Below are 20,041 nucleotides of genomic sequence, written 5' to 3'. Positions count from 1 at the left end.
ATATTTGGCCAGTAGCATGCTGGGATGAAGAGCTACCAAGTTTGTTCAAATAAATGACCTTTAGCCATTTTTAAGGTCGCAGGGGTCAACTATTTTTAAACTATTAAACAACTTCCTCTAAATAACCAAGAGGCCAAGGCTGATGATATTTGGTCAGTAGCATGCTGGGATGAAGGGCTACAAAAATTGTTCAAATGAATCATCTTCACTCATATTCATGGTTACAGGGGTCAAAAATGTTAAAATCTTTAAACGACTTCTTCTGATCTCATCTATTCTTCTTCTGATCATGATCTCATTGGGAAATATGCTTTTTCTTAATGCGATATGAAGGTCAATGTTTTTCCATTTTTTTTTCCATTGTTAGCTCGCCTATTCGAAGAATAGGGGGGCTAATGTAGTCACCCCGGCGTCGGAGTCCCACCTTCCGAGGTTAAAGTTTTGGTGCAAGTTTTTTCCAGACAGTGTTGGATCATTACACTCAATACACAGTTGTCTATTATGAGTTTAAGTCATTTATATCAGTGTAAGCAATGTGCTGGACCATATTTTCATATTTAGTGGCCCAAAAACTGCTTAATTGGACTTAGTTAAATTTGTGGTTAAAGTTTTTGGGCATTTTTTTTGTGAAGTTTTGGACAACCACCATCAATAGGCTGTAGTCTATTATAAGGTTGAAGTATTTATTTGGAGTGTTAGCAATGTTCTGGGCAATATTTTCATATTTTATGGCCCAAAAACAGCTAAGTTGGACTTATTTGAATTTGAGGTTCAAGTTTTTGTGCAAGTTTTGTTGGGTAGTGTTGGACCACCACCATCAATAGGCTGTTGTCTATGATAAGGTTGTAGTCTTTGTATTGAGTGTAAGCAATGTGTTGAACCATATTTACATATTTTAGCATCCAAAAACAGCTTAATTGGACTTGGTTAATTTCTTAACAATCACTTCACATAGATGTTTCTACACATTTAACAGTCCTTGAATTATCCTGGTGGTAAGTGAGGTGGCAAATAAAATGACAGGCACTATATCAACGTTTTACTGTACATGTGTTTCTATTGATAGTTGCAGTATTATAATAACATACATAGGCGATCTATGCTGTTCTCCGACAGCTCTTGTTTAGTGTACTGTGTTGTTTTGTTCTCAAAATGAGGATGTTATTACCGGGTACTTGGATTTGACCTAGAGTTACATGACAATTACCCTCCGAGAACACTGGGTCTTATTCTCATAGTACTTTTTCAAGGGTCTCTATATAAATCTTTCCTTTGTTCATATTTTGATGATGACTCTCTTGTTGAACGTTCGTCCAGGTGAGGAAGGCAATGGGTTCTGTACCCAGGCCGGAACATACCAAAGTCCTTAAAATGGTAGTTGTTATTCCCTGCTTAACGTCCAGCATTTAGGGGAATGGCAACAACTGGTTCACCCATGTCAGTATAATGTGACCGGGCGGAATGCTGTGCTGGTGCCTTTGGCATGGCATTTCAGTGAGAAAACACTCTAAAGTCAGCATCAAATCCACGCTATCACAAGGAGGCAAGCACATCAACATACCCTGTTAGTGTCTCTGGCTCACATACACACATGCACACTTACACACGTACATGGAGGCACATCCTTAAATGACCTTAGCGGTTAATTGGACGTTACACAAAATTAAACCAAACCTCTTGATATCGGTCTTCAGAAAGATTGTTACTGAGTTTGATAAAAATATATATCTTTGTAGTTAACTATGGCAAGTACAGTCAAGCATATGTTCCTCGTCAGACTCCAACCAAGGTATTTATTATAAACAAACAAAAACTCAATAGTTCATTTGTATACATTTTATTAGAAAAATCAAAATCACATTGCACTCATAAATGGAGGAAAACCCACATTTATACACTGGTACATATTTATCTATAAAACAAAAAGCACTTATATGTACCTATTAACAATGAAAAATCAAAATCACAATCATATATATATATATATGTATATTTTTTATTTTTATAATTTTATTTTTTGAAAAGTTTTCAGCATTTTAAAATATCTTACAATAGTAATTTTCACACTTGCTTGTTCGTTCTTGCAACACAATATCTTGCGTAGACCAATCATATTTATATCAATAGTATGAAAATTTGACTCATTCGTTTATAAGAAGAAAAAAACCACGCTCATATTCATTCATAAAAGAAATATTTCACTCAATTTTTGTTTGAAAAATCACTCACAAATTCATGAAAATCACACTGGTATTCATTTATTAGGTGAACCACATTTTTGTTCATTTATTGTGTAAAAATTACACCATCGTTTAGAAAGTGTCAACCTCTGGAACTTCCTATGAGGGAGATAGCTAGCGCCCTACATCACAAATGAGGGAGATTGCCAGCGCCCTACATCTTAAATGAGGGAGATAGTCAGCGCCCTAAATCTCAAATGATGGAAATAGCCAGCACCCTACAACTCAAATGAGGGAGATAGCCATCGCCCTACATCTCAAATGAGGGAGAGGGCCATCGTCCTAAATTTCAAATGAGGGAGATAGCCAGCACCCTACAACTCAAATATTTGAGGGAGATAGCCAGCGCCCTACATCTCAAATGAGGGAGACAGCCAGCGCCCTACATCTCAAATGAGGGAGATAGCCAGCGCCTGACATCTCAAATGAGGGAGATAGCCTGTGCCCTACATCTCAAATGAGGGAGATAGCCGTGCCCTACATCTCAAATGAGGGAAATAGCCAGTGACCTACATCTCAAATGAGGGAGATAGCCAGCGCCCTACATCTCAAATGAGGGAGATAGCCAGCGCCCTACAACTCAAATATTTGAGGGAGATAGCCAGCGCCCTATATCTCAAATGAGGGAGACAGCCAGCGCCCTACATCTCAAATGAGGGCGCTGGCTATCTCCCTCATTTGAGATATAGGGCGCTTGCTATCTCACTCAAATATTTGAGGGAGATAGCCAACGCCCTACATCTCAAAGGAGGGAAATAGCCAGTGCCCTACATCTCACATGCGGGTGATAGCCGTGCCCTACATCTCGAATGAGGGAGATAGCCCGTGCCCTACATCTCACATGCGGGTGATAGCCGTGCCCTACATTTCAAATGAGGGAAATAACCAGTGACCTACATCTCAAATGAGGGAGATAGCCAGCGCCCTACATCTCAAATGAGGGAGATAGCCAGAGCCCGACATCTCAAATGAGGGAGATAGCCAGCACCCTACATCTCAAATGAGGGAGAAAGTAGGTGAAACATTTCTACAACATTCTACATGTATCAGAATAATTGGAACAAGCTTTAAGATAATGTACCCATTTGTTAGGTGTATTATACTTATATATTTATTAATTTTATTAATTTCTGTTTTATTTGCAATTTGAAACATAACATTTATGCACCATACATATTTATAAAATAATCTACTACCAGTTCCGAATTAGTATGTTGTGATACCTGGAAACAAAATGGTGGACCACGATGTCCAGTCTTGGCCTATGACTGGTAAAACACAGACTCATATCGGGTGATAAGCCCACCCCTACTTTGACATGTTTTCATACACAGGCCCCCTGGGCTTATCACAGGTAAAAGACTGTAGCGAAATCATAATCAATTATGTTTGAATTAAAGTTTCACAACAGAATTTAACCTTTTGAGCTTCAATGTTCTTGATCAATCAGGGACTGACTTTTTTGTATGTAATACGCAGGTGCTCTGTCATAGGTGTGTCTTTAGTTTCCATGGAAACAACTTGTTCTAGGTCCTCACCAATCTTGCGGAAAACTCGTGCGATCTGTGGAATGGATGAACAAACAAAAGGCACATGGGCCTTAATGGTCACCTGAGTTGTAATACAATAGTTAATTATAGTTGTGATGTGACAATGAAAAACAGTACATATTATCTAAAAATGGCTCTTTAACTTTGGATTCCCTGACAAAACAAGAGGCCTTCTTGGCCTGAATCTCTGACTTGGTATTAATCTCTCACCAGTGACCTTTAAAGAGGACCAAGGGTGAACATGTTAAAATGGGCTGAATTGTGAAAAAGGCCCAATTTGACCGGACTTGGTCTTCTGGTTGTTAGAAAGAAGTTGTTTTTAAGACATTTGATCACTGTGACCTTGAAAGTCAATTAAGGTCATTTATTTGCACAAACTTTGTAGCCCTTAGTATCCTTTCATCCCAGCATGCTGCTGGCTACTCAGAAGAATGTGTTGAATTTTTTTAATCATTTGACCTCAGCAACCTTGAAAGAGGGTCAAGGTCATTCACTTCAACAAACATGGTAGCCCTTCATCCACTTAGGCTACTGGCCAATATCAATACCCTTGGCATATTGGTTACTCAGAAGAAGTGGAAAATTATACATATAACATATATGACCCAGGTGACCTTGAAAATCGGCCGAGGTCCTTCATTTGATGTAATTTAGTAGCTCTTCATCCTGGCTTGCTATTGGCTAAATATCATCACCTTAGGCCTATTGGTTATTGTGAAGAAGCCATTTAAAGATAAAAGTTGATGCAGGACAGATGACGGACACCACACAACAGCATAAGTTCACTTGTCCTTTGAGCAGAATATCATATATGTATAGTAGGTAAATATCAGAAAACAAGAAGGTAATAATATACACTGTAGTATGATATAAACATGTGACATAGTAAAATGTACTCCCTCCTTTAGGGGTAATGGCAATATTTGGGTAATGAAATTCACAATTTTGATAAAACACCTTGCAAGTTTTCAAGCCATGAAGAATATTTAATTCTAGCATATCTGGTTCTGAAGAAGAAGACCTGAAATTTTAGCCAATTGGACTCTTCTGGGTCCACCCCTTAGAGGGGTGAGTTAGGGTCTTAATTTCATACCAGAAAACAGTTATCACATGATAAGAAATCCAACTGAATTTGAATTATTTCCACTAAAAATAAACAAAATATATCTGAAAGTGTTCTTTTCTTATATAAGCTATAGTAAACTTTTCCCCTTCCTAAAGGGAGAATTCCTAAAGGGAGAATTCCTAAAGGGAGAATTCCTAAAGGGAGAATGAGTGACAGGGGTAATGCAATTAACAGTACTAGTTGTGATAAAGCACCTGTAAGAACTTTACCATCCATGAAGAGTATTGAATATGTATATAAGGGTTGGAAATTGAAATCAAACTTTGTCTCGGATGACTTCAAAATGTTTTTTTAACTTGAAAATGTTTGCAAACAATACATATGTTTCTGCTCTGATGGAAAAGATGCTGAACGCAACAAGCATTATGAGTGAATTACTATTACAATAAGAAGTCTGCTTCGTATATAAACAACTTATACTAACCACTATAGAGAAAAAAGGTAAATTAGTTCATGTAAATATGACATTGAAAAGAAGTAGAAACCAATTTACCGTATGCTATATAGTAACGGATGTTTTTATCATATTGAAAATTCACCTTTTTTGTTTCTGGAGGTTTGCCAAATGTCAGACGACCCACTGTATGTGACTCTGTCCTGATTTCTGTGTCGGTAAATTCTCCTTCTTCTACCTCACTCACACCTGGAACAGAAGTGTCAGACTACCTCAGTACTGATGCATGTTTTGAACCTATTCACCACTAAAGTCACATTTGAACTTTACCAAATCAAAGACTGGGCAAGTCCATATTAAATATGTAGGGTTGAATGCGTTAAAGAAATAACTTTTTTTTTAAAGTTCTACTGACAATATATTATTCTTGCTCTGAACAAGGGTCTGCCATTTTTAACATCTCCATCCCACAGACACGTAGAAAGTTGATCAAATACATATATTTTACTATAAACTATTCATTTTTTGATTATCAATTTAGTTTTACTTCATTTGCCAATGATAAACAAGTGCTGATTGTAATGAGGGCGATTATAAAAGTCCTAAAAACTACCCTTACAGTCACAAATGATACTAATGAAAGCTGTAGTATTGCTCACAATACCAATATACATCTATATACCAAATTTGAGGGAAAACGGTCAATATCTTAATTTCAGCCAATCAGAGGATATCTTCAGTTATGAAGAGTAACCTTTTTGATCAATGGCAAAGGAAGTCAAGGTCACAGACTGAGAGGGCTTGGGCATCAGTTAACAAAAGTCTAAGCCTGGGAGATCACGAATGGCCTATAAAAGTTAAACGTCACACAGGGGTTTGGCATGGAAGATAAGTTTTAAAGGGCAGGGTGCACAAATTGGATAATCATGAAGATAGTCAAAGTGTAAGCATGGAAACAAGGACACGGGATAGGAAAGGGCAACCTTACTAAAGGTCTTTGTAGGTCAAGGACAGACATACCAAACAGAACTTACCCAGGTTGTGAGCTATCAACAAAGCGCAGTGCTTTGTGCCTGGCTGGAAACGTATAAATCCTAGTTCACGATGTAGTGGCTTCTTGGTCTCCGCATTTGATGAAAAAAAGCTAAAACAATTTAAGTAATCTCATCAAATGTATAAAAACAACAAGCCAAAGCACCAGGCAAATAGCTGCTATTTTGTTGTTGGTTTTTTCTGTTGTAGTTGCCAATAAGCCCAGTGGGCTAACACATAATATTTGACTTGAAGTAAGAAGGTGGGCTTATTACAGGACAATTGCATGTGTTGGAAGTTCTTCATAACTGCATATAGTCCGAATTATTCTGACGTTTTATCGACTTTTTTCATATTGGTCTGTCGTCGATTAACGTCAGAACTCCGGCCCTCTATAATATGCGGGAAATATGCGACCCGCGCCCGGAGCGCAAACATATCGTCACTTTCACACAAGTCATGTGACATTTCTCATGGCCTAATTTCCATAAAAAACATGGGTTGGTATAGAAAACGTTGGAAAATGCTTTTCGTAATGATCTTTGAAACATGTTATTGATACCACCTAGTGCATAAAGAATTGATCTTTCGATCCATGTGCGATATGTGTGTGAAAGTGACGATTTGTTTCTAAAATATCAGTTTGAAGTGCGCTCCAGGCGCGGGTCGCATATTTCCCGCATATTATAGAGGGCCGGAGTTCTGACGTTAATCGACGACAGACCGATATGAAAAAAGTCGATAAAACGTCAGAATAATTCGGACTAAACTGCATATTACCAGGCATGGGTGAATTGTCAGATAAATATGTACAACACTGTAGTTTAGGGATCAAATGACCTGTTGCTCAGTTTTTCTTGCTGGTCTTGCTGAGTCTTAACAACAATTCGACTCGAGATTAATTCTTGTCCTGATGACCACAAAATACAACATCTAAACCATGATTCTGATGAAAAAAACACATGTGTGAAATGGTCGCCAGGAGAACACCAATGAAAGGAAGGAGCAACTGAAAAATATCTAAAACCTAAACAACCTAAACGTAATCATCATCAGGGAGAGCAAAACAGTTTTGAAGTTAAAAGTCAAAACGCCAGATGGATGTTTTAACTAACTAACAGAGGACAAAGTCAAGTTGCACTGCTCTCCTCCGTTCTTCAAAAAAGCAGAATATTTTGAGCTTTCTATTGTCCTGCACCTCTAGACAAACTTTGAACAAAAAATGAACTCATGGGTTGAAAATTGTCATCATATCACATTTGTGAAACACAGCAAGACCTCGATATAATACCTCCCGTTTTATTTTCCACCTTGGTTACTGCCAATATTTGTCAATGTCCCTTTTTTTTGGCTTTATCAAAAATTCTTTCATACTTTTCCTTCAATTTATTGCCAAACCCCTTTATAACACCAAACTTTCAATAGACAAATGGTGGCAATATGACAAGGTTTTATTGTATATAAAAATCTTCATACCACAAGTGAACAATTTACTGTTGTTCATCTAGACAGTGAGAACATACCATGGAAAGTTAAGTACGTACCTAAACTGAATATTTGGCTGTCCCACATGAGTGAATGTTAATTCCTCATCATAGTTGAAGTCTTTGATGGTAGGGTACTTTCCAACACCTCCTTCTCCTCTCCACTTCCCAAGTAACCATGACAATGGTTTTATCATATCATGAATCGGAGGCTCTATGATGGAGACAAAATTTGTGATTCCATTAAAAACTTACGGAAAAACTTATAATAAACGCTATACAGCAATTCTAATAAACCAAGGTTTAAGAGATAAGTTTAAGATAAATATATTGACAAAACAATATAAAGTAATATGTTGTTCCCATGATTTGTTTCTTTTCTGTTGTGTACTGTAAAAATCTTGTTATTATTATATGCCTGTGGGTGGTCAGACGGTGGCCGCTCGATATCTCGAGTAATTTCCACGGGATTCATTTCAAACTTCATAGGAAGATTACTTACCATGAGAGCTCCTACAAATGCCATAACAACCATTATTCGACTAATTTACGGAGTTAAGTTCCTGTAATCAAATGTCCTCTCGATATCTGGAGTAATTTTTAACAGATTAACTTCAAACTTTAATTGCCATATTTGGAATTTTCAAAATTCAAAATGGCTGCCTTGTGGCCATCTTGTATTTCTGATCAGTCTCAAAATATAACAAGCACAACTACGTACACAGACCAAGATGAACCTTCATATGAAATTTGAGATAGATCTGTACTTCACAATAAATGGTGAATGGCGAAGAGAGGACAGACAAATGGCGATCTGAACAACCCACCGTCTAATGTCAGTGGTGGGCTAAAATGAGATACCGGTTAGTTGATTATTGATACTTTAATCAACAGGTTAACCTTCCGGAGCTGTAGTCTACACAACATCATATTTAACATACCAGTATCAGCAGACATCGTTCTCAGCTGGATTATCTTGCAGAACCTTTGAAATTATGCTGCCTTAGGTCTGATCTATGGAGTAAAAAGATATCAGTGATGGGCAATCGTTAAAAAACATAATCGATAATTTGTTTGAAATCAGAAGTTAGAAGTAAACCGATCCATAATTGATTAAATAAGTTTATGTGACTGCATACCCAAATATTAAAAGTGACAATACTACTTATCTTTTACACCAATAGACAGAGGTGCTTATAATTACCATGCATAATTAGGTTATAGTGCTTTTATACTGAACAGATTACAAGCAACTTTTATGTATAGTTTCTGGGGGTTTTTCCAACCTTTCAAGGTACCTGGGTATATCTACAAAGTTTGAGGTCCATTCATGAAACAGGGGCTAAGATATGCTTTAGGAAACCTGAATTACACTCAATTTAGTACTTGAGGGGAAGGTCAAAGGTCAAATTGAACCCATTTGAGGCTACAGCGACCTTGTTTTAGGATGCAACACACTGCCTTCCCATGGTGTTCATGTACCTATATACAAAGTTTGATGCCAATTCATAAAATAGCGGCTGGGATGTGCTCCGGAAACCATTTTTGGAGTACAAGAGGTCAAGGTCAAATAGAGGTCACAGTTAGCTTGAATTAAGTTGCGATACACCACCTTTCCATGATGTACCTACAAGCCATTGGGATTGATATGTCTCACCTGTGCCCCACTTTGTTAACAAGCTATTCGGATTGATATGTCTCACCTGTGCCCCACTTTGTTAACAATCCATTTGGATTGATATGTCTCACCTGTGCCCCACTTTGTTAACAAGCCATTCGGATTGATATGTCTCACCTGTGCCCCACTTTGACCATCAATGTACATGTCAAGTTTAGTTGGTCTACCACTTAGTTTTGGAGAAACTAACTGAAACGCAAAAACTTCAAGTTGATGGTGATACTGACAAAGTCAATGGACCATGAAAGGTAGGCCGCATCCGGCATTTGATACATGGGTTGAGATGTACTACCTAAGATGCATCTATGGTCCAAGTTTGGTTGGTTTAGCACTTAAACTTTCAGTGAAACTAACTTAAACGCAAAAACTTCATGTTGACGCTTCCGCCGTCGCAGGAACAGTAACACCTTTTATTTTAGTCTCACTTCTGCTACTTCGTGGCGACGAGACAAAAACACCTCTTACAGTCTTACCTAGATATAACATACGAATGGTGTATGTAGCACAAATATGATTTATATTGATGTTTTTGTCTTATTATCATCAGTTATGCGTGTATTGATATAGTGCACCCTATGCATGGAAAGTAAGGAAAGTGTGGGTGGACTTATCACCGGTAAAATACAGTTATTAAGTATTAATATAGTTAGCATTATGTAATACTACACTGTGTTTGTGTGAGTAAATCCTTAACCAATAAATTGTATAAGACTGTCTGTCCACAATAATTCATTATTTTTTAGATAAGCGTAATACATGTCACAATATCCTTATCTACTCGTTGTAATGTAGAATATAAAAAACATTAACTACATCTCCCCCGATTGTTCATCAGGTGTCCATTCATTGTACTATATAGTAATTAAGTGTGTAAAATGAGTGTTCTAGCAAATAGTTAAGCTAAAATTCTCCAAGATGGTGGACGAAGGAGGGCTGAATGTGAAATCTTGCGGAGAAAATACTTGAGGGACACGAGAGGAGAAATTTAGTGGTGCGTAAAACAAGTAAGCAAGTGTGTTTTGACCTTATCTTTGAGTATACCATGGTTTATTAATGTTACGTCGTCCGCTATACTGTGTACCGAATGAAGAATTTGTTTCGAAAAAAATTTCAGGATCGTGTCCGAAGTAACACAAATCGGTGATTTTGGCAAGCTTCGAAACTGCTTACGAAATAACTACACTGTTTTGAAGATGTATAATGCGTGTTTTAAAAAAAAGATTGATGTCCCTACTTTCGATCAAGACTACGCTGTGGGGAGGATTTTAGCGGATCAAATTTCTGTGACACTTCAAACAATATTACCTCAATTTTGCCAGCAGCTGGTAGGGGCTGAGTTCCTCACCTTTCTAGTCTTATCTATTAAAAAAAATGATAGACGTGCCCTCTACCGATGTTTGTACCTTTGAAATCGGATTGTTCGAAAAACCAGAAACAGTAATTATATGGAGCTTATTTTATGCTTAACCTTCTTCTATTAAAATCAATACATCAATTTGAAATGAGTGACAATGGTTTGAACCGTCAAAAAAAATGACGCAGTTTCTAACAAAACCAAAAGGAAATAGTACCCTGGGCGCCGCCATTAATCAAATATTGGCCAATGAACACAAAGAATTACCTATGCTTCGGGTTTATTTTAGATCACGTGATGTAAACGCGCTAACTTTTGAAGTCTCTTTCCTACTGCAGGATGCAGCAATCCAACACATGACAAAATAGGTGAGTGGACTGATTGTCAGTGTTAATAGGTATCCCTCGGGTTCAGCAGTTTGTTGTGAATGTACGACCAAGACTTAGTATTTATCTATTCATAATAAATTAAAAAAATACACAAATACCGCAAAGTTGCTTTGCATGGACACAAAATCTTAATGAAAATCAACTGTCCAGCAACCACGAGGGAACGAATCCTGCTTCGGTACTCGGTCCTTAAAAATGTATCAGGTATAGATGCCTGTGAATAAGTAGAGCATGTGTATGCCCTCGCCATAATATGGGGGAAGGGGCATATATAGTGTTGCACATGTCCGTCCTGTCGCGTCCATGGCGGGGGGAGGGGGGCATTTATGTCTTACATCTCCATTTTCTAGTTCTCTTTTGTGTTTACGTGTTTTGTATTGCTTCCGTCTGACTCACGTTCTAGTTGAGTACGTTATAGTAAACGTTAAGGTTTTAGTAGGTGATGGGCTCATAACTTTTCCTCAAAATGAAAAAAAAATATGGAGGTTGGTTGGTATAACCCATGTCAAGAACATGTCAATAATGACCTTTGCTGATATTATTTGGCGAAAATATTCTTTATTTTGTCGGAAAAGTAACTTTTGAATGCAGAATTTTAGTGGCGCAAAATTTCATTGAATTATAATATTATAATTCATGAAAACACTTACCAGTGTACATGCATTCCTGAAGTATCTGTGTATTGACTATTATCGAGAAAAATGTAAGAAAATACTTCAAATCTCAAGAATGATGGCATGTATTTTCATTGGTTATTTTACAATAACTCATGAAGCTAAGTTACAAGGCAATTGATACAAGTCAAGCCAGATTACTTGAGTAAGAATCTGCAGTGTTCTGAATATGGTGTACAGGTAAAATCGCACTTGCTTTATTTTGCATGCTTTTCTCCAACTTCAGTCAGCCTTGCTGGCTTTATGCTCAGTTGTGATTTATTCAATGGAAATATATGCCGTTGTTCTAGAGATTTGATACGTTTCTTACATTTTTCTCGATAATAGTCATTACAGGTCACTTCAGGAATGCATGTACAGGTAAGTTTTTTCATTATTTATTGCAATAACATCATTACATGCGCCACTAAAATTCTGCATTCAAACCTTACTTTTCAGACAAAGTCATCAATATTTTCAACAAATAATTTCTGCAAAGGTCATTAATTACATCATTCTTGACATGGGTATTCCGTCTTTGCGTATTGCGGAGTTATCTTCTCTTGTGAACAGGTATTGATTGTTACATCATTGGTTTGTGTGAGAAAATTATGTCGTTTTCTCAAAATTTGATGACGTAACTATCACAAACCAATGACGTAACAATCAATACCTGCTCACAAGAGAAGATAACTCTGCAATACGCAAAGACGGAATATACCAACCAACGTCCATATTTTTTTTAATCATTTTGAGGAAAAGTTATGAGCCCATCTCATACTATATACACTGACATGAGACTGTGTGTATTACCTTAAAGTTCTTTACAGTATCAATATATTTGATATTTTTTAAAGAGACAGTGTTCAAAGTCAAGATATCAAAATATGTTTTTGCAGATTTCAAGAATGTCACAGTTCCAGTTTCATAGCATGGTGTCGGAGGTGACACGAATGGATGGGGAGATCAAAAAGGGTCCCAAGATGAGGTGGCAGAGAAAGGCTGAAGAGGCTGGATTAAGTTACCTCCAAGTAGCGCCTGAAACTAGTGTGTATATTCTTTTCTTTTTTCTTTCAAACCAGTTTTCATATGATGTGCAATGTACCACATGTACATTACAGTGTTTTTATTAGCTCACCTGCCCAAAGGGAGTCAAATATGTCAAATGTTTCAAACGACTTCTTCTGAAGAACTAAATGGTATAGAATCTTTATATTTAATATATGGCTTCCTGGGATAGAGCCTGACAAAGTTTGAGAACGAAAATGACCTTAACCTACTTTCAAGGTCACAGGGGTCAAATGTGTCAAACACTTCAAACGACTTCTCCTGAATAACTGAAAGGTATAGAATCTTTATATTTGGCTGGTGGCTTTCTGGGATAGAGACCAACAAAGTTTGAGAATGAAAATGACCTTGACTTACTTTCAAGGTCACAGGAGTCAGATATTTTTAACGGTTCAAACGACTTCTTCTGAAGAACTGGAAGGTATAGAACCTTAATATTTGACTGGTTATTTCCTGTGAAAGAGCCCAACAAAGTTTGAGAATGAAAATGACCTTGATCTACATTCAAGGTCACTTGGGTCAAATGTGTTAAACTCTTCAAACGTATTTTTCTGAAGAACTGAAAGGTTAGAATCTTCATATTTGGCTGGTTGCTTTCTTGGATAGAGCCAGACAAAGTTTGGGAATGAAAATGACTTCAACCTACTTTATTACTCTTCGAACGACTTCTTCCAAAGAACGTATAGGTATAGAATCTTAATATTTGGCTGGGAACTTCGTTAGATTGAGCATGAGAAAGTTTGCAAATGAAAATGACCTTGACCTACTTTCAGGGTCACAGCGATCATTTTAAAGGATTTGTTCTCAAGAATTAAAAGGAATGGATTCATAAGATTTGGCTGGTAGCTTTTTTTTGGAAAAGAGCTAACCAATTTGAGAAGGAAAATGACATTGACCTACTTACAAGGTCACAGGGGAAAATATGTCGAGCATCTTCTGAAGAAGAATAAAAATGCATAGAATCTTATAATAATATTTGGCTGGTAGTTTCAACAAATGGAGCTGACAAAGTTTGCGAGGGAAATATTTGTAGTGCAATATAATATTTAATGAGAATATTTTGCTATGACTGCTTAAATATTCAGGTGAGCGATACAGGGCTTCTTGTTCTCTTATGCGCTCTCTGGCCTCCGTTGATAAAATACAAGTTAATTGGTGTCTTCAACGTACACATTCAGATTATTTGGAGTTTTTAGGGTAGATAATGGGCCCCATACCCAATTGAAACTATTTGATATGTATGTCTTATAATATTCCAAAAATTTGCAGCTTACTCCTGACGATTCCTTCCCGTTCTTCCCAAACTGAGAGACAAAAGGTCCCCATTCCAAATTATATAATTAACGGAAATGTCCATGGCCATTTTTAATATAAAAACAATGGTGACTGAAATATCCACCTGATGCATTATTGGCTATTCACCCATGGCTATGTAGTATCTGCAGAGAAATGAAAATAGTGTGACTGTCCAGTACAAGACCTTTGAATCAGTATTTGATAAAATAGTGTGACTGTCCAGTACAAGAACTTAGAATCAGTATTTGACTGTCCAGTACAAGACCTTAGAATCAGTATTTGACTGTCCAGTACAAGAACTTAGAATCAGTATTTGATTGTCCATTACAAGACCTTAGAATCAGTATTTGATAAAATAGTGTGACTGTTCAGTACAAGACCTTAGAATCAGTATTTGACTGTCCAGTACAAGACCTTAGAATCAGTATTTGACTGTCCAGTACAAGACCTTAGAATCGGTATTTGACTGTCCAGTACAAGTGCACAGAAAGCAGAGCTTTCAGTTGACCTTTGACATTGAGCAATTCTATTATTTCAAAGTTCAATTAACATTTTCTGTTGACTTTAAAGGTTGGAAACCTATGACAAATAGAATATATGCATACATGTATATGTCTTTTAAACCTAGGAGTCAAAGCCCATTTTTAGAAGTCACAACCATATACTCTCAAGGGTCTTATCATAAAAGTAATCACAGGACAATTAAAACACTAACCATAACTTTTTGCATATGGAACGGGAAACATGCATGCATACGTGTGATACTATAACATTGTAATATCTGTCTTTTTCATATACTAGGAGGTCCTCTATCCCCATGGAAACCAAGATCTGCCAAGACACCTGCAGGCATCACTCCTAAGACGCCGTTGTCACCCAGTAAAGCTCTCAGTTTTCCTGCAGCAAGTAAGACGCCTGGGAAGACCCAGCCCCCGGGGAAACACCCATCTAAAACTCCTAATAAGACTCCGGGCAAACAACCACAGCCCAAACAGGACAGGTATTATATACATAACCCCTGTGCAGGCAAAACACTCCAGTGTGTACATACTGACAGGGTACAGAAACCAGTGTTAACCGCCTCATAATTTCATGTTGGATATATCTACTGTAGTGCAATTGGGATCTTTATCATTTTTCTATCTAGTCCATAAGTAATAGAACTAAAGATTTACATCTTCTTACAGTTACTTTCTGTTACTTGTACAATGGTCAAGTCACTATATATATAACAGTACTGTTAGCTGTTAGTCTTCCAAAGATCTTCAATTAATCAAAGTCTTTTGACTGCTACAGCATCCTGCCGTCTGTTTGTTTGAGAGAAAAAAAACACTATTTGTTCTATAACTGAAGACAGCTGTAGGTGATTTATAAAAGGTAATGGAATTGGACATTTTGCAACCATTTTTGGGGAAAAAATCGCCCCCAAAAATGGCTGTTTTAAATGTGAATTTAACTGTGTGAACCCTATAAAATAGCTGTAAAGTAGACAGAAAACCTTCCTTCAAGGTTTATTCCGAACCGAGCAACAACTGACATTGACATGAGCCACTATGCCGTGATGAATGACAAGAATGATGAAAACACACCACCACCAAAGACTGGGTACCACCAGCAGCTGAACGAGGCTTTGAGTAAAGGACAGAATCCTCAGAATGCAAAGGTGCTCAGCTTTAAGGATAAGGCACCAGAAAGCACAGCAGGTACACAGTAGCTCGTTACATGTATAATATAATTACAGCAGTTTGAAAATCTGTGCAGTTTTTATCTGTTCTTTGTTAGACACTAGCTCTTACACCAATTTTGTTTTTGCTTGTTTACGTTTTCCACGAGTCTTGAATCAGTGTAGCATAGATTTCATGAAGCAAACACCCCCAGCATGAAATATGAAAAGTACTACATGTATTGGGAAAGTAAAAACCTATTGCATCAAGAATAGGACATGTTTAACAATAATCATGCAATACATCTGAATTTTAAGCTGTTTTATGAATTTTGAAGGATGTGTTTTTATTTCATAATCTATCAAATGATATTGTGATAACATAGTGTTTTACTGGAGTACTTATACCTTATGTCAAATCTAGATGTTAAATAGTCTATTTAGTGCCTTTCATTGATTTGATGATTTCACTTAGAATTTGAAGATGATACAGTGTAGTTAAAAGGTAATGTGATATGTTCAGAACTTTCAAGTTAACTCCCAATTTTATAGAGTTCAATGCTTGTGTTGCTAGGCCACCTCAACAATCTCAAGGTGTTGTACAGCTCCAGTAAATCGGCCGTCCCCAAGTGTTCCACCACTCGCTTCATTCCGCAGCAGCCGGACCGGATCCTAGATGCCCCGGAGCTACTGGATGACTACTGTAAGAACTGTTATTTAATTTTTGCCTCTGTGTCAAAATGTCTTCTAGTCTCAAAGGCATCAGAACAGTTCTGCCCGTAGTATGGGCATTTTCACACGACTGTATTATATGAAATATTTAATTAAGGTAAAAGTATGTACCTGTTTGCAGCCTTTGCTGTTTTGAATTTCCCTAACAACGATTATTTTCACTAGAGTGTACAAATTAAAAACTGAATAACATGAAAAAAGTCAATGTGAAATATGTATATAGGTTCTTTACATGTTAAATAGCTTACCATCTGCTATTAGAAAGTCAAATACCCTGGCCAAGTTCAAGAGGGAAATCAAAACTGCAAAGATGTCATGTAAATACCATCCTTTTATTTGTTCAATTATGTGCACATTGCTTGCTTAAATGTATAAAAGTGATTGTAAGCCTTTGTTTTTTGTTTTCACTATCATAACCATTACTATTATCCATATGTTGTAAAGCCCTTTGGAGTAAATTTTACAAATTATATAGGGCGCTATATAAATGTTGTATATTATTATATTATTATTTATTATTATTAAATTAATACTTGCTTTGACAGTGACAATGCTGCCATCTGTCACTGGGGGAAGGATGAGAGTAATACTGCAGTAAATGCTGTATTCCTCAAAATACTTTATTCATCTCCAGAAATACTCAATTCATCTCCAGAAATACTCGATTCATCTCAAGAAATACTCAATTCATCTCCACAAATACTCTATTCATCTCCAGAAATCCTCGATTCATCTCAAGAAATACTCAATTCATCTCCAGAAATACTCCATTCATCTCCAGAAATACTCAATACATCTCCAGAAATACTCGATTCATGTCCAGAAATCCTCAATTCATCTCCAGAAATACTCCATTCATCTCCAGAAATACTCAACTCATCTCCAGAAATACTCTATTCATGTCCAGAAATACTCGATTCATCTCAAGCAATACTCAATTCATCTCCAGAAATACTCTATTCATCTCCAGAAATACTCGATTCATCTCAAGAAATACTCGATTCATCTCAAGAAATACTCAATTCATCTCCAGAAATACTCAATTCATCTCCAGAAATACTCGATTCATCTCCAGAAATATTCGATTCATCTCCAGAAATACCTGTTGGCATCAACATTATATTTGTCAATTAAATCATAAAATCACTGTATACTAAACAGCATCGTTTTCTGAAGTAAAGGAGTGGACTCAAAGGTGTTAAGTATAAGACAATTTTTGATATATATATTTGCATGTTAATTTCGATACAGACCTAAACCTGTTGGATTGGTCTAGTAACCATCTAGCCGTAGCGCTGGGCGGAGCTGTGTACATGTGGAATGCCTCGGATGGGACAATTGTCCAGCTGATGGAGATGACCAGCACTGACGATTATGTGTCTTGTGTATCATGGATAAAGGAGGGAAACATTTTGGCTGTAGGCACCAACATGGGCAACACTCAGGTAATATTTAAAACTATCTCCTGGTCAAACACTCAATCCTACTGGCCTCATCTTAAGGTCATGACTGGTTTTTATCAAAAGTATTGGTAGATTCCCCCTGGTCTTGATTGGAAAAACAAGATGGCCACCAGACAGCCATCTAGGTGTTTTTTCCAAAAGTACTTGAAAGACACATATCTTTGTATGTAGATTTCCCTTGTATTATTAAGTTCTTGCTGTTTGCTAGTTTAGCATATTTGGTTCAATTTCAAGTTGCTTTTTCATAAGAAAAAGATGTCTGCCAGAAAACAGAATTCTCTCTTGTTGAAAAGATCAAATTAATTTACATAAAACTAATGATATATTAATATTTTGCTGATGAATTTATAAACTATTGAACAATTTTATGAAATGCTATTGCATATTTTCTTTGAGAAAATGTTGGTGAGAAAATGTGTTATTGATAGAGTAGATATGGTCCTTTTCCTTCAGTTGTGGGACGCTGAGAAACAGAAGTTAGTGAGAACCATGACTGGGCATTCAGCTCGAGTGGGATCTCTCGCTTGGAACACATTTGTAGTCAGCAGGTAAAGTAATTAGGGAAGTCTGTCGATCAAAACAAACCTGATAAACTTACATGTTTAATGTTTTTCACATATAAATTATTTATTACAGGTTAAACTATAATTCCATTTAAACATTTTTATACAAAGTTTGGTGGGAAATATAGTAATCATCCCGTCTATCCTTGTAAGTACAGCTCCTCCTAAACTGTGGGTTGGATTGTTTTTGTAACTGTACACAGTGAAAGTACATTAAATGTAGATGTGCATGAAGAAAGGAGTTTGTGATTCAACTATTTTTCCTTAAAACTTCAATTTCTGCTCCAGAAACATTGTAAGCGCAAGCGGGGGATATATATCTTTGTGAGCTCGCTCAAAGTTTCTCTAGTTTTGTTTTGATTAGATCGAGTTTTAATGTACATGTTCTTCTGTCTGACAGTGGAGCCCGGTCTGGTATGATCCGTCACCATGATGTACGAGTGGCTGAACATCACGTGGGCACTCTGTCCAATCACACCCAAGAGGTTTGTGGACTCAGCTGGTCACCAGACGGACGTTATCTTGCTAGCGGTGGTAACGACAACCTGCTAAATATCTGGGACAACAACATATCACACGAGTCGCTACCACTACACACCTTCACACACCACCAGGCGGCAGTCAAGGTACGGCAGATCAAGGCTCACGCAAATATACTCAGCATTTCCTCAAATTTTTCAGGAATTCTACAATTTAAACATATAAAAAAATACATACATATTTTAAGCTAAAATGTACTTGGCATCTTCTTCCTGCAGTGTTAACCTGGTATTTCACCTTACTTTTCATTGTTGGTCTGCATATCAGTTTGCTTTGTTTCTTCAGACACATGACAAAATGTTGAACTAATGAGCTATTGCAATCTGGTATTTTATATTTGCTGCTTAATAGGAAATTGATATATTATCTTTGATATTTCAAGCAATCATCTTAGTTCTTTTTAACTTTAAAGTAACCGAGTCAGTTTGTAACAAGTCCATTTGATAAGTGTGTGATTATGTTCATCTTGGTTGCTAGGCTCTGAGTTGGTGTCCATGGCAACCAGACTTGTTGGCGAGTGGCGGAGGAACGGCAGACAGACATATTCGTTTCTGGAATGTTTCCACAGGATCCTGTTACAACTCTGTGGACACTAACTCTCAGGTATCACTATATGGTTTAATTAGCTGTGTGGACACTAACTCTCAGGTATCACTCTAAGGTTTAATTAGCTGTGTGGACACCAACTCTCCGGTATCACTCTATGGTTTAATTAGCTGTGTGGACACCAACTCTCAGGTATCACTATGGTTTAATTAGCTGTGTGGACACCAACTCTCAGGTATCACTCTATGGTTTAATTAGCTGTGTGGACAC

General features: G+C 37.0%; 2 protein-coding genes across 5 annotated transcripts in view; one reads left to right on the top strand and one right to left on the bottom strand.

The window, feature by feature from the left end:
* Window positions 1–2,013: 2,013 nt before the first annotated feature.
* On the bottom strand, window positions 2,014–11,101 carry LOC110465905 (THAP domain-containing protein 4-like). Of its 3 annotated transcripts, none has more exons than XM_021522058.1 (8): window positions 11,076–11,101; window positions 10,810–10,863; window positions 8,768–8,840; window positions 7,887–8,040; window positions 6,345–6,454; window positions 5,456–5,559; window positions 3,134–3,803; window positions 2,014–2,881 (listed from the first exon to the last, which is right to left on the bottom strand). In XM_021522058.1, exons 3-7 carry the CDS (start codon window positions 8,781–8,783, stop codon window positions 3,687–3,689), a joined length of 501 nt encoding a protein of 166 aa, XP_021377733.1. In that variant the 5' UTR covers window positions 8,784–8,840; window positions 10,810–10,863; window positions 11,076–11,101; the 3' UTR covers window positions 2,014–2,881; window positions 3,134–3,686. The 3 variants fall into 3 exon arrangements, with proteins under 3 accessions (XP_021377733.1, XP_021377734.1, XP_021377732.1); XM_021522059.1 differs by having other exon boundaries at window positions 8,768–8,796; window positions 8,829–8,840; window positions 10,810–11,087; XM_021522057.1 differs by lacking the exons at window positions 10,810–10,863; window positions 11,076–11,101 and adding an exon at window positions 9,622–9,778 and having other exon boundaries at window positions 8,768–8,796; window positions 8,829–8,840.
* Window positions 11,102–11,143: 42 nt separating this feature from the next.
* The window catches only part of LOC110465904 (cell division cycle protein 20 homolog), a 16,477-nt gene continuing 7,579 nt past the window's right edge, over window positions 11,144–20,041 (top strand). The window contains exons 1-9 of one of the 2 annotated variants that reach the window (XM_021522056.1): window positions 11,144–11,226; window positions 12,800–12,947; window positions 15,066–15,264; window positions 15,774–15,967; window positions 16,502–16,630; window positions 17,911–18,104; window positions 18,576–18,670; window positions 19,086–19,311; window positions 19,703–19,828. In XM_021522056.1, coding sequence (XP_021377731.1) covers window positions 12,809–12,947; window positions 15,066–15,264; window positions 15,774–15,967; window positions 16,502–16,630; window positions 17,911–18,104; window positions 18,576–18,670; window positions 19,086–19,311; window positions 19,703–19,828 — 1,302 coding nt within the window. In that variant the 5' untranslated portion in view covers window positions 11,144–11,226; window positions 12,800–12,808. Of the gene's footprint in view, window positions 11,227–12,254; window positions 12,282–12,799; window positions 12,948–15,065; window positions 15,265–15,773; window positions 15,968–16,501; window positions 16,631–17,910; window positions 18,105–18,575; window positions 18,671–19,085; window positions 19,312–19,702; window positions 19,829–20,041 lie in introns of those variants that run through there. The other variant, XM_021522054.1, reaches the window with a different exon arrangement.

Source organism: Mizuhopecten yessoensis, unplaced genomic scaffold (genome assembly GCF_002113885.1).
Source record: "Mizuhopecten yessoensis strain PY_sf001 unplaced genomic scaffold, ASM211388v2 scaffold11105, whole genome shotgun sequence".
NCBI classification, from domain to species: domain Eukaryota; kingdom Metazoa; phylum Mollusca; class Bivalvia; order Pectinida; family Pectinidae; genus Mizuhopecten; species Mizuhopecten yessoensis.
Note: the sequence above shows the minus strand (reverse complement) of the source record. Positions and strands in the feature narration are given on the sequence as shown.

Coding starts and splice junctions, on each gene's coding strand:
- LOC110465905 (XM_021522057.1), bottom strand. CDS start 9,641: ATGGTCAAAGTGGGGCACAG. Junction 6,455..7,886: donor CAGCCAAATATTCAGTTTAG/GTACGTACTTAA, acceptor AAATTGTTTTAG/CTTTTTTTCATCAAATGCGG. Junction 3,804..5,455: donor AACCTCCAGAAACAAAAAAG/GTGAATTTTCAA, acceptor TCCATTCCACAG/ATCGCACGAGTTTTCCGCAA.